The sequence below is a fragment of the Chlorella variabilis genome, assembly GCF_000147415.1.
Source record: "Chlorella variabilis unplaced genomic scaffold CHLNCscaffold_2, whole genome shotgun sequence".
In the NCBI taxonomy this organism is placed as follows: Eukaryota; Viridiplantae; Chlorophyta; class Trebouxiophyceae; order Chlorellales; family Chlorellaceae; genus Chlorella; species Chlorella variabilis.
Genome location: NW_005435086.1, coordinates 1150720 through 1161770, shown reverse-complemented (window position 1 = coordinate 1161770; position 11051 = coordinate 1150720). Strand labels below are relative to the sequence as shown.

Sequence of the window (11051 nt, the reverse complement as noted above, 5' to 3'; positions counted from 1 at the left end):
CACCCACCCACACCCACCCACATACCAGGTGGGATACCACGTGCGCTTGGACTCTGCCGCCACTCGCGACACCCGCCTGCTGTTCTGCACCACCGGCATCCTGCTGCGCCGCCTGGCGGGCGACCCCGCGCTGCTGGGGGTCAGCCACGTGCTGGTGGACGAGGTGCATGAGCGCACGCTGCAGGGTGCGGCGGCGCCGCCTGGGCGGGCGCGGCGGCGGCTGGGCGGGCCGCCTGTGCCTGGCTGTGGAGCCTGTGCATGCGCTGGCTGGCTGCATGCCAAGGCCCCGCCAAGGCTCAGGCATGAATCATCGGGCCTCCGTCCAACCCTTCACCCCACCTCCCACCACCCCCATGCTCACGCCCCCACCCGCCCACCCTCCCCGCCACCGCACTCACACTTCCACCTGCCCACTTTCCCCACCATCACACGCGCACCACCCACCCTAAACCCCCAGCGCAGGCGACTTCCTGATGGCGCTGCTGCGGGACCTGGCGGCCGTGCGGCGCGCCGCGGGGCGCCACCTCAAGGTCGTCCTCATGTCCGCCACCCTGGACAGCGCCCTGTTTGCCGACTACTTTGGGGCCTGCCCCGTGCTGCACGCGCAGGTGGGGTGCTGGTTGCGGTAGACTGGGCTCTGCATGGCCCTGCCACCTTCCCTCGGTGGCAAGGGGCACTGGCCCAGCCAACGGCCGGTGCCTGCCTCTCAGTCCTGTGTGTGCCGGCTGGCATGTGGGCCCTTGTGGGGTCCTCAGCAGCGGCAGGCGTCGCTTGTGGTGAGGTCTGGCTGTGTGCGTGGTACTGCCTGTGGTACTGCAGGGCCGCACCTTCCCCGTCGAGCAGAAGTTCCTGGAGGATTGTTACCAGGAGACGGGTGGGTGGTGGGTAGGGCTAGAGGGTGGATGCCCCAAGCCGTGGCACGCAGGGCAAGCTCCTCCTCCTGCTTGCTGCTGCTGCTACTTCTACTGCTGCTGCAGCAACTTGCGCATGTGCTGCCACCCACGCACCCACAGGCTACGTGCTTGACGCCGACTCCCCGGCGGCGCTGCGCCCCCAGTACGACCGCCGCGCTCAGCGGCGGGTGGCCCAGACCGCGGGGTCCAAGAACCTGCGGGCGGTGCAGGCCGGGTGGGGCGACGCCCTGGCAGACGCCGGCCCCCTCAACCCCCACTTCAAGCGGGAGGAGCTGGCGGGATACAGGTGCAGCCAGGCAGCGCCCCACGCGGCGCCCTCAGCTGGCCGTCAATGTTGCCACTCGCCGCCGCTGTGCACCGTGCCAAGCGCAGCCAGTGCCTCCCCGCCTCCCTTTGCCCCGCCCCCCCGCCATCCGCCCCACCACCACACCTTCACATGCACATACACACACAAGTACACACACACACACACACACACACACACACACACTCCTCCTGCTGCAGCCCCAGCGTGGTGCGCAACCTGTCTGTGCTGGATGAGGACCGCCTGGACTTTGAGCTGCTGGAGCAGCTGGTGGCACACATCGACGAGAGCCAGGCGGGGCGGGAGGGAGCCGTGCTGGTGTTCCTGCCGGGTGGGTGCACGGCCTGGGCTGTGTGTGCTGTACTGTGCTGTGCTGTGCTGTGCTGTGCTGTGCTGTGCTGTGCTGTGCTGTGCTGTGCCGGATGGAGGGGCATGGCAGCTCGCCGGCCCCGATGGATGCTACTGCTCGCCCCCTTCAGTCCAAGGCGCCTCGCATCACTGCCTGCGTGTGCGTGCCTGAGCCTCACGCTGGGCTTGGTCCTGCTGCTGCTGCTGCTGCAGGCATGGGGGAGATACAGGAGCTGCACAGCCGCCTGTGCGCCTCGCGCCGCTTTGCCGCCAGCAGCGCCTGGGTCATCCCGCTGCACTCAACAGTCTCCCCCAGGTCGCCGCCCGCCTGCTGCCCGGCCGGGAGGCTGCGTGCCGCTGCCCGCCTGGCGGCCGCTGCCGGCCACGCTGAGCCATGCTGTGCCACGCTGCGGTTCACAGCATGCACCTCCAGCGCCCACCCCCACCACCCCGCCCTGCCTCCCTCCCCACGCACCTCCCGCCTCTGGCCTCCCGCAGCGAGCAGCGGCAGGCGTTCCGCGTGCCACCGCCAGGCGTGCGCAAGGTGGTTCTGGCCACCAACATCGCTGAGACGAGCCTGACTATCGAAGATGTGGTGTATGTGGTGGACGCAGGTGGGTGGCAGGGCTGCCCCTCTTCTCACATTCTTGCCCCTCTTCTCTCTGCTTTTGGGGGGCTGGGGGCTCAGGGCTAGAGTGGGATGCGTGTAGTGCCTGTGTGCGATTTTCTGGGGGCGCCAGGCAGCAGCGCATTCGGTCTCCGCGGCATGCGCCCTCATGCCGGGGCGCCGCTCACGGTGCCACCGGCTGACCATCCTCCCTGCACGCTGCTGCCCGCCTGCCCCGCGGTGCAGGCAAGCTCAAAGAGAGGCGGTACGATGCGTCCCGCGGCATGTCGCTGCTGGTGGAGGACTGGGTGTCTGCAGCGTCAGGCAAGGGAGGGGGTGGTCCTGGTAGTAGGACGGGCTGGCTGGCCGGAAAGCAATGGCAGGCAGGGAGGCAGGGCATGCTACTGGCTGGGCCTGCACAGGGCTGCTGGTGGCGGGCTGCAAGTCCTGCCGTGCTGCGTCGCCTGCGCCGCCTGACGGCAGCACGTGCCCCACCTGCCCGCCTCCCCGTGCCTGTGCAGCCAAGCAGCGGCGGGGACGCGCAGGCCGCGTGCGCCCTGGCGTCTGCTACGGCCTCTACACCCGCAGCCGGTTCGAGCACCGCATGCGGCGGTACCAGGTGGGGGGCATCGCGTGCTGGGAGGGGATGTTTGCATGCAACCCCCGTGCTGCCAGCAGGCGTTTGGAGGTGTGCATTGCATGCGCCTCCTGCTGATGCACGCATGATGCCACTGATCTCCCACCCACCCATCGTCACGCCCCGCAGGCTCCCGAGATGGTGCGGGTGCCCCTTGAGGAGCTGGTGCTGCAGATCCACCTGCTGGCGCTGGGCAAGGCAGGCTCCTTCCTGGCCAGAGTGCTGCAGGTGTGGTGGGGGCGTGCCGGGCACCCGACCCGCCAGCGGTGCATGCCTGGGCCATGCCGTGCCCGCTCGCCTTCCCCGCCGCCTCCCCGCCACCTCCTCCACTTAGCAACCCACCCGTCAGCGCCGGTCCCCTTTCTTTCTCCTGCTGTGCAGCCCCCGCCAGACAAGTCTGTGGCGGGCGCCATCCGCACTCTGCAGGAGGTGGGGGCGCTGACTGCGGGGGAGGAGCTGACGCCGCTGGGTGAGCACATGCACCACCGCCAGGCAGCCGGCTGGCCCCTGCCTCCTGCCCGCGGGCGTGCCGCGCAGCATCCCTGGCATCAGTGGGGCTGGCGTCGATCGCACCCCAGCCACGCCTGCTCCTGAGAGCACGTTGCTGGCCGTGGAAGGGGCCCGCTCCAGGCCTCCCCCCTCCAGTCCCGACAGCTCAGCTCCCCCCACCCCTTGCCCCCACCTCGCCTCCCTTCCCCTGGCCCACAGGCCACCACCTGGCGTCGCTGCCCGTGGACGCCCGCATCGGCAAGCTGCTGCTGCTGAGCGCCTCGCTGGGCTGCCTGGCCCCCGCCCTCACCATCGCAGCCTGCCTCTCCTACAAGTCCCCCTTCTCGGCAGGTGCCCAGCAGGACGCCGCCGACCGCGCCAGGGCCGCGCTGGCCGCCCCCACCAGCGGTACCATCGCCGCCGGCCAGCAGAGCGACCATCTTCTCATGGTGGCGGCCATGGATGGCTGGCTGGCGGCACGGCGAGTGGGGGCCCACAAAGGTTGGTGGGCCGCTGGGCGCCTGCTGCTGGGCTGGTGGCGGTGGCGTGTGTTGCCTGACCCGTAGCGGTGGGTCGAGCTTGGCAGGATCTGCGCCAGGGAGGCACCTAGGTATCAGCAGGTGCTTCCCTGCGTAGGTGATACCCTGCGGCCATGTGTGCCTGGTGCCCTGGTGCCTTGCCGAGCTCCACTACTTTGTGCCGCTTGCGCGTGCAGGCGCCCGCGACTACAGCCGCCGCCACTTCCTGTCCGAGCAGGCGCTTGACATGCTGGCCGACATGCGGTGGCAGTACGCCTGCATGCTGGCAGACATCGGATTTGTGGCGGGGCCGGGGCGCGGCGGCGGGCGGGCCTGGATGGACGAGCGCGGCGCGGCGTTCAACCGCTACGCCTCGCACCCAGGCGCGGGCTGGCCTGCCGGGCTGGCCTGCTGGGCCGGTGCTGGGCTGTGTTCGGGGAGAGCCTGTGGGCATTTATATAAGGCCAGGCAGGCAGGCGGCAGGCAGGCGCTCTAGTGCGTGCTGCTCTTCACCCCCAGCCTCCACCTCCTCCCTCTGCCTGCCCTCCTCCCGCCCTCTCCCCGCTGCTGCAGCTGTGGTCAAGGCCGTGCTGCTGGCTGCGCTGTACCCCAACGTGGCGGTGATGGATGACGAGGCGGCGCCAGGTGGGCGTGACGTGGAGGGCGGGCGCTCGGTGATGCAGCACGTGTGTGGCGTGTGCTGGCACGATGCGGCGCCCCTCCCCGGCCGCGCCAGGCTGGAGGGCGATACGTGCGGCAGCCAGCCAGCCAGCTGCATGCACGCCGCGAGCCGCCGGGCGCGACACAGCCCGCCGCCTGGGTCTGTGGCTGCAGGCAAGCGGCCGGGGTGGCACGACGGGGCGGGCGAGGTGGCGGTACACCCGTCCAGCATCTGCCACATGGTGGAGGCGCAGCAGTACCAGCGCCCCTACCTGGTGTACTTGGAGAAGGTACCGTGGTACTGCAGCAACCTGCGTGGAGGTGCCGGCGCTGGCACACCCGTGCTGCGGCTGAGCCTCGACGGTGCATGGCTGCTCGCCGTCGACAGCTGCGTGTGCTGATGCCGACTCTGCCCGCCTGCCTGCCTGCCTGGCTGCCTGCCTGCCCGGCCCCCAGGTGCGCACCACCCGCACCTTCATCCGCGACTGCACAGTGGCCAGCCCCGCCGCCATCCTGCTGTTTGGCGGCGCGCTGGCGGTGGCCCACGACTCCAGCTATGTGCAGGTGGACGGCTGGCTGCGCATCAGGTGCGGGGCGGGGTGGGGGGTGCTGGGTGGGGCAGGAAGTGGAGCGGCTCGACGCTGTGGAGGGCTTTGTTGGGCCGCATGTGCACATGGGGATCTGTTGCGTGACGCTCCTCCCTCGCCAGCCCTCTGAAACGCAAGGCTGCATGCCTCTGCCCGGTGTGGCAGGGCCCCCGCACAGACGGCGGTGCTGGTGAAGCGGCTGCGCCAGGCACTGGATGCGCTGCTGGAGCGCAAGGTGCGCCAGCCTGGCGCGCGGCTGGAGGAGACGGGGGGCGCCGTCATCCAGAGCATCGTGGACCTGCTGAACCACGAGGAGGCGGCGCAGCGGTGGGACCGCTGACGAAGCGGCGGGCACCAGGAGGCGGCGGTGGCGGGCTCGCGAGCAGTCCAGCTGCACCGAGCAGCCTTACATCGACGAAAGCTTGCTTCCATTGTTTTTGCTGCCCGTGCCGAGCGTGTGACTGCGGGTGATGCTGGGGTGGGCTGAGGACAGGGCAAGCATCCGCAATGCCGTGGCCGCGCGCGGCGCAGCACGCATGTCAAAGAGCTCCGGCAGCCGCATTTTCATCTTGGTCCTCCTCCTCTTTCAGCTCTTCTCTCCTGCACGACACTCCTCCGCCAGCCTCTCAAAGCCAGTGGTGCAGGAGCGGCAGAAAACGAATGCCCAGCGCCGCCACCGGCGGCACCCCACGCCCCACCATGACTGCAGCAGAGGCCCTAGCAGCGCAGCAGCACGGCGGTGGCCTGTTCAATGCCCAGCGTAGCGTGTTGGCTCTTGCTGCGTTGCTGTTGGTCGTGGTCACCTCCTTTCGCTGCTTCGTATCGCGCCTTCCTCCACTTAGGGTGCGTTGCATGGCGGCGTTGGATGCAGCGGAGCCGCCAGCAGGTCAGCTGTTGCCCTGGGCGCCGCCGGCACCCGCGGCCACCTGCCCCACCCGCCGCTGCCGTGCTGCTGCCACGTGCAGGAGGAGGAGCTGGCGGTGCTGCGCGCCTTTCCGCCCCGCACCCTGCCGGACCTGGCGGCCCAGCGGGACGTGCTCAAGGGCTACGCCGCCGCCTCGCCCGCCGCCGTGCTGGCCGGCTACTGTGGCGCCTACCTGCTGATGCAGACGTTCGCCATCCCGGGCACCATCATGCTGAGCCTGCTGGCGGGGGGCCTGTACGGCGTGTGGCGCGGCGGCGCCCTGGTGGCCGCCGTTAGCACGCTGGGATCCTGCTCCTGCTACTGCCTGTCGTGGGCGCTGGGACAGCCGCTGGCGCACGCGCTCTGGCCCGAGCGCCTGGACAAGTACGCGGCAGAGGTGGGGGCCCGCCGCTCCGAGCTCCTCAACTACATTGTCTTTCTTCGCCTGACGCCCATCCTGCCCAACACCTTCATCAACGTCGCCTCGCCCATCGTCGGCGTGCCGCTGCTGCCCTTTGCGCTGGGTGAGCAGGGGGCGCGGTGTGCTTGTGCGTGCCGGCTGCTGCCTGGGTGGGCAACGAGGCACACTCTCCCGCCATCTCTGCCCACATCCTCATCTCCGCCGCCCCGCGCGGCCCCTGCAGGCACGCTCTTCGGCTGCCTGCCCAACAACATTGTGGCGGTGAACGCCGGCAGCCACCTGGGCGACCTGACGTCACTGGGGGACCTGTACAGCACCAAGCTGGTGGCCCTGGGCGCCGGCATGGGCCTTGCGGCGCTGGCTCCCACGATGCTGAAGCAGCGCCATGCCCGGCAAGCGGCCGCCGCGGCCGCCGCGGGAGCGGCCAAGGCTGGCAAGCTGGCGTGAGGGTCCCGCAGGCGGGCGTGTGCATCATGTACCCTGGTGGATGTGGGGCCACGCACCTCTGATCTCCTCCTGTGTCGCCCCACTCCCTCTCCTGGTGTGCCCGTCATACCATTCTTTTTGCAAACGAGTAACCCCCTGTCATGCACTTTTGCTGTCCTCTGCCTCGTGCTCCCCATTCCACATACTCCCTGTTGCCCTCGCCAGGGCGCCACATTTTGTTATTATAACCCCCGTTTTCTCCGCTCGTGCCTGTGCGGCATCGGAATGCCTTGAATCCCCTGATATTGAACCCCAGAAGCTACTCCCACCCCTCTTTCTCCGGCTGTATAAGATGTGGGGGTGTAATCTCTGTAAAGGACAATGTTTTCTGCCCTGCACAGCAGCGCTTGTGGCCTGGCGGCAGCGGGCAGGGCAGAGCCAGCCTGGCATGGTCATTTCTCCATGCATGGCCAGTGCCTGCATTGCGGCATTTCATTATCGATACATTCAGCCGTCTGTGCGTCTTTGTGTTCGCATGAAGCGGAAAAGCCCGAGCGCAGCCTCACGGAGGGCCTGTGCCTGAACGGGCTGGCATTGTCCATCATGGTTCCCTTGACCCACCGGCTGCTGCTCATAGGGAGCGTGCAGGCCCAGAGCTGGTTGCGGTGAGTTTGCATGTGCGGAGCCATGTGCAGGCCTGTTGCGGAGGCTGCCGATTACTTGGATGATGCTGCTGATCGGCGGCAGTCGTCTGGGACCGCCTGCAAGCGCTGCCCCGTGCGCTGGCTGCATGTGCCGCCGCCACCGCATCCTGCGCCGCTGTAGCCTGTTGGTACTACTTTTGCTCTATGTCGGACCACTATGTAGCGTAATGTAGCGAGGGGGGCCTCGTTCTGAGCCAGCGAGGTCACAGCTGTCCAGGCTGCAGCTGGGGGCCCGCACCCAGACACCACCGCCTGCGTTCTTGCACCCGCCGCTTTGCAGGCACCGCGGCCAAGCTGGCAGCCCTGCGCCGCTCGCCGAGGATGATGACGAGGAGATGTTTGTGACCTACCTGCTGCTGTCCTTCTTCCTGGTGGCCATGGCGGGGTGGGTGGGGCGGCTGGGGGCCGCAGAATGTCGCTGGGATCGCGACGCTCCCAAGAGCGCTCGCCACAGCATACGCGGCAGCATATGCTTCCTGTGCATGCGTACATATGCTTCCGTACATCCCGGGGGCGCAGCGATGCACAGCCGCATGTGTGCGTGCGCGCCGACGCGATGCTGTGCTTGCAGACTGATGAGCGGGCTGACGCTGGGCCTCATGTCTCTGGACCAAGTGGACATAGAGGTGGGCGCTGCGGGGGCCTGTGTGCTTGGACGCCACAGGATCCTGCCTGTGCCCTGCGATCCCCTTTGTGATCCCCCTTGCAACCTGGCGCCACTGCCATGCTGGCATGGCAGCTAGCTGTGCACGCTGCGCACGCTGGGAGCCAGGGGTTGGGGGCTGGCGGGCCAGGCTGGGCGCGGCTGGGCGCAATTCGGGATGCAGGGGTGGCAGCCAGCCACCCCCTGCCCCGTCGCCCACCATGCCCCGCTGCATCCCGCCGTCCCTCGCCCCGCCCCTGCCGCCGCCCCGCAGATCCTGCACCGCAGCGGCACTGAGCGGCAGAAGCGGCTGGCCCAGCGCATCCGCCCCATGCTCAAGCGCCCGCACGTGCTGCTGGTCACGCTGCTGGTGTGCAACGCCATCGCAGCAGAGGCGCTGCCGCTGGTGCTCGACCGCCTGGCCGACCCGGTGACCGCCGTGATTGTGTCGGTCACAGTGGTGCTGCTGTTTGGTGAGTTGGTGAGCCGGATGTGTGTGTGTGTGTGTGTGTGTGTGTGTGTGTGTGTGTGTGTGTGTGTGTGTGCGCGTGCGCGCGTGCGCGCGTGTGTGCGTGCGTGTGTGCGTGTGTGCGGGCAGGGAGGGCAGGCAGGCAGGCAGCGGGTTGAGCCGGGAGGCCTGGAGGAGTCACGTGGGCGCGAGAGATGGCGGCAGCGCAGCGCGGCGGCCCGCCGGAACGCGCTGCGTGCCACGGCGCTGCCACGGTGCCGATGTAGCGCTGCCCACGCGCTCCCCGGCCAACCCACACCGCCCCGGTCAGTAGCCTGCGCCCCACCCCTCCCCCCCCGGTGCCCCTGCGCCACGCGTGCAGGCGAGATCATCCCGCAGGCGGCCTGCTCGCGGTACGGCCTGCAGATAGGCGCCTACTCGGCTCCCTTTGTGCGCCTGCTCATGATGCTCACCGCCCCCATCTCCTACCCCATCGGCTGGGTGCTGGACCAGGTGCTGGGGCACAGGCACACCGCGCTGTTCAGGTGGGTGGTGAAGGCGGCAGTGGCGACGGTGGTGGTGATGGTGGTGGTGGTGGGTGGTTTGGGCGGGTGGGCATGCGGGCTGCCTTGCGTTGAAAAGGCTGCCGCCGCACCACCCTCGCACGGCCAATCGGCCCACCTTTCCGCAGGTGCCGCGCTGGTGCCGCCGCTCCAGCGCCGCTCCGCTGCCCGCCCCAACACCCGTGCCCCTGCAGGCGTGCCGAGCTCAAGGCTCTGATGGACATCCACAGGGAGGGGCAGGAGTTTGGGGGGCACCTGTCGGCAGGCAAGCACACAAGACAGCACGGACGCACGGCGGCGCGGCTTGCCGGGTGCCAGGTCCCGGCCACGCCCCGACACCCGCCGGCGGTCTGCCACCGCCGCTCCGCGTGTCCGCAGCTGCCCTCCTCCTCGCTTCCCCCACCCCCACCCGACACACACACACACACGCACTCCCTCCCCCTTGCCCCCCCCAGACGAGGTGAGCATCATCAAGGGCGCGCTGGACATGACGCACAAGACGGCGCGCGACGCGATGACCCCCATCGACATGGTCTTCATGCTGCCCGCCGACGACGTGCTGGATGAGGCCACGCTGACCGCCATCATGGCCTCGGGTGTGGTGGCGGGTTGTGATGGGGTGTGGTGGTGGGGTGGTGTGGGTTTGGGTGGGGTGGTGGCACGTGCGCTAGGTCTGTGTCGTATGGCGGCAACATGCCCCGACTGCTGCGCTGTGGCGCACGCTGCTGTGCTGCGCTCCACGCGTCGCTTCCTGGACACACGCCTGGGCCCCCGCCTCTCCCGTGCGCCTCCCCGCCCCTCCCCGCAGGCCACAGCCGCATCCCTGTGCACCGCCCCGGCGACCGCCGCGCCATCCTGGGCATCATGCTGGTCAAGGAGCTGCTGCTGGTGGACAGGAGCCAGGGCAAGACGGTGGGGCGCCAGAAAGTGCGATCCATTCCCTCAGTGCGCGCGGGTGAGCGGGCGGCGGCGAGCGCGGCGGCGGGCGGCGGCGAGCGCCACGTCACCCTCCTCGCCACCCTCCTGTACTGCACCCCACCCACCGTACCGCCCTGAACCGTACCGCCCCCACCGCCACCCCGTACCGCAGACACCCCGCTGTACGACATGCTCAAGCTGTTTGAGATTGGGCGCAGCCACATGGCGGTGCTGATGCAGCTGAAGAAGAAGGCGGCGGAGCGGCGCAAGCAGGAGAGGTGGGCCTGTCCCCGCCTGCCTGCCTGCCTGCCCGGCGTGCAGTTGGCGCCTGCCGCCCATCCCCTGCCCATGCTTGCCGCTCGGCTTTACACACACACATCATATGGGTCCATACACAAGCTGGGGCCTCCCTGCCATGCTCGAAGCCCCCATTGTCCGTCACGTCTGCCCCCATACCTCCCCCCCTGCCTGCCCCACGCAGCGAGGCGGAGCTGATGCACAACATCGACTCCATGAGCGACGACCCCAGCCTGGAGGTGTGTGTGTGTGTGTGTGTGCGGCGCACATGGAGGAGCAGCCAGCCGAGGCGCACTGGCGCACGCTCGCAGCGTGCGGCGGGCCGCCTGCTGCTGCTGCCCTGCCGCGATGTGCCTCGCCTGGCGCCTTTGCCTGCCTGCCCGCAGTCTGCCGACGAGGAGCAGGGGCTGCTGTCTCCCAGGCCCACCGCGCAGCCTGAGGACTTCATCTTCGACTCGGCGGGTGAGTGGGCGGGTGGGTGGGGCTGTGGGCTTGGCTCAGCATGCCGGCACATCGGATCCCCCCCTCTGTGTGTCTGTCTGCCTGTGCGTGCGTGGTGCCGGCAGGCTGCCTGGGCTGCTTGCCGACGCGATCCGCCCCACTGCCTGCCTGCCTGCCTGCCTGCCTGCCTGGCGCAGACTTTGAGCCTGTGGGCATCATCAC

At 69.2% G+C, this 11051-nt stretch overlaps 3 protein-coding genes across 3 annotated transcripts in view; all 3 read left to right on the top strand.

The window, feature by feature from the left end:
• The window catches only part of CHLNCDRAFT_137841 (hypothetical protein), a gene marked incomplete at both ends in the record, with an annotated part of 8766 nt that extends 3362 nt beyond the window's left edge, over positions 1 to 5404 (top strand). The window contains 17 exons of the mRNA XM_005851411.1: positions 29 to 185; positions 463 to 608; positions 820 to 874; positions 1014 to 1200; positions 1419 to 1549; positions 1780 to 1882; positions 2065 to 2180; positions 2420 to 2509; positions 2695 to 2792; positions 2940 to 3038; positions 3192 to 3279; positions 3519 to 3800; positions 4015 to 4236; positions 4391 to 4462; positions 4652 to 4767; positions 4934 to 5064; positions 5230 to 5404. Of these exons, the coding sequence (XP_005851473.1) occupies positions 29 to 185; positions 463 to 608; positions 820 to 874; positions 1014 to 1200; positions 1419 to 1549; positions 1780 to 1882; positions 2065 to 2180; positions 2420 to 2509; positions 2695 to 2792; positions 2940 to 3038; positions 3192 to 3279; positions 3519 to 3800; positions 4015 to 4236; positions 4391 to 4462; positions 4652 to 4767; positions 4934 to 5064; positions 5230 to 5404 (2268 nt within the window). The remainder of the gene's footprint in view (positions 1 to 28; positions 186 to 462; positions 609 to 819; positions 875 to 1013; positions 1201 to 1418; positions 1550 to 1779; positions 1883 to 2064; positions 2181 to 2419; positions 2510 to 2694; positions 2793 to 2939; positions 3039 to 3191; positions 3280 to 3518; positions 3801 to 4014; positions 4237 to 4390; positions 4463 to 4651; positions 4768 to 4933; positions 5065 to 5229) is intronic.
• A 359-nt stretch (positions 5405 to 5763) lies between these two features.
• Positions 5764 to 6836, top strand: CHLNCDRAFT_137840 (hypothetical protein; the record flags this gene model as incomplete). The annotated part of the gene is made up of 3 exons (XM_005851410.1): positions 5764 to 5829; positions 6030 to 6492; positions 6613 to 6836. 3 exons carry the CDS (start codon positions 5764 to 5766, stop codon positions 6834 to 6836), a joined length of 753 nt encoding a protein of 250 aa, XP_005851472.1.
• Positions 6837 to 7418: 582 nt separating this feature from the next.
• The window catches only part of CHLNCDRAFT_137839 (hypothetical protein), a gene marked incomplete at both ends in the record, with an annotated part of 4940 nt that continues 1307 nt past the window's right edge, over positions 7419 to 11051 (top strand). The window contains 11 exons of the mRNA XM_005851409.1: positions 7419 to 7480; positions 7800 to 7904; positions 8091 to 8145; positions 8437 to 8635; positions 8993 to 9155; positions 9368 to 9543; positions 9629 to 9769; positions 9982 to 10128; positions 10264 to 10369; positions 10573 to 10627; positions 10775 to 10850. Of these exons, the coding sequence (XP_005851471.1) occupies positions 7419 to 7480; positions 7800 to 7904; positions 8091 to 8145; positions 8437 to 8635; positions 8993 to 9155; positions 9368 to 9543; positions 9629 to 9769; positions 9982 to 10128; positions 10264 to 10369; positions 10573 to 10627; positions 10775 to 10850 (1285 nt within the window). The remainder of the gene's footprint in view (positions 7481 to 7799; positions 7905 to 8090; positions 8146 to 8436; positions 8636 to 8992; positions 9156 to 9367; positions 9544 to 9628; positions 9770 to 9981; positions 10129 to 10263; positions 10370 to 10572; positions 10628 to 10774; positions 10851 to 11051) is intronic.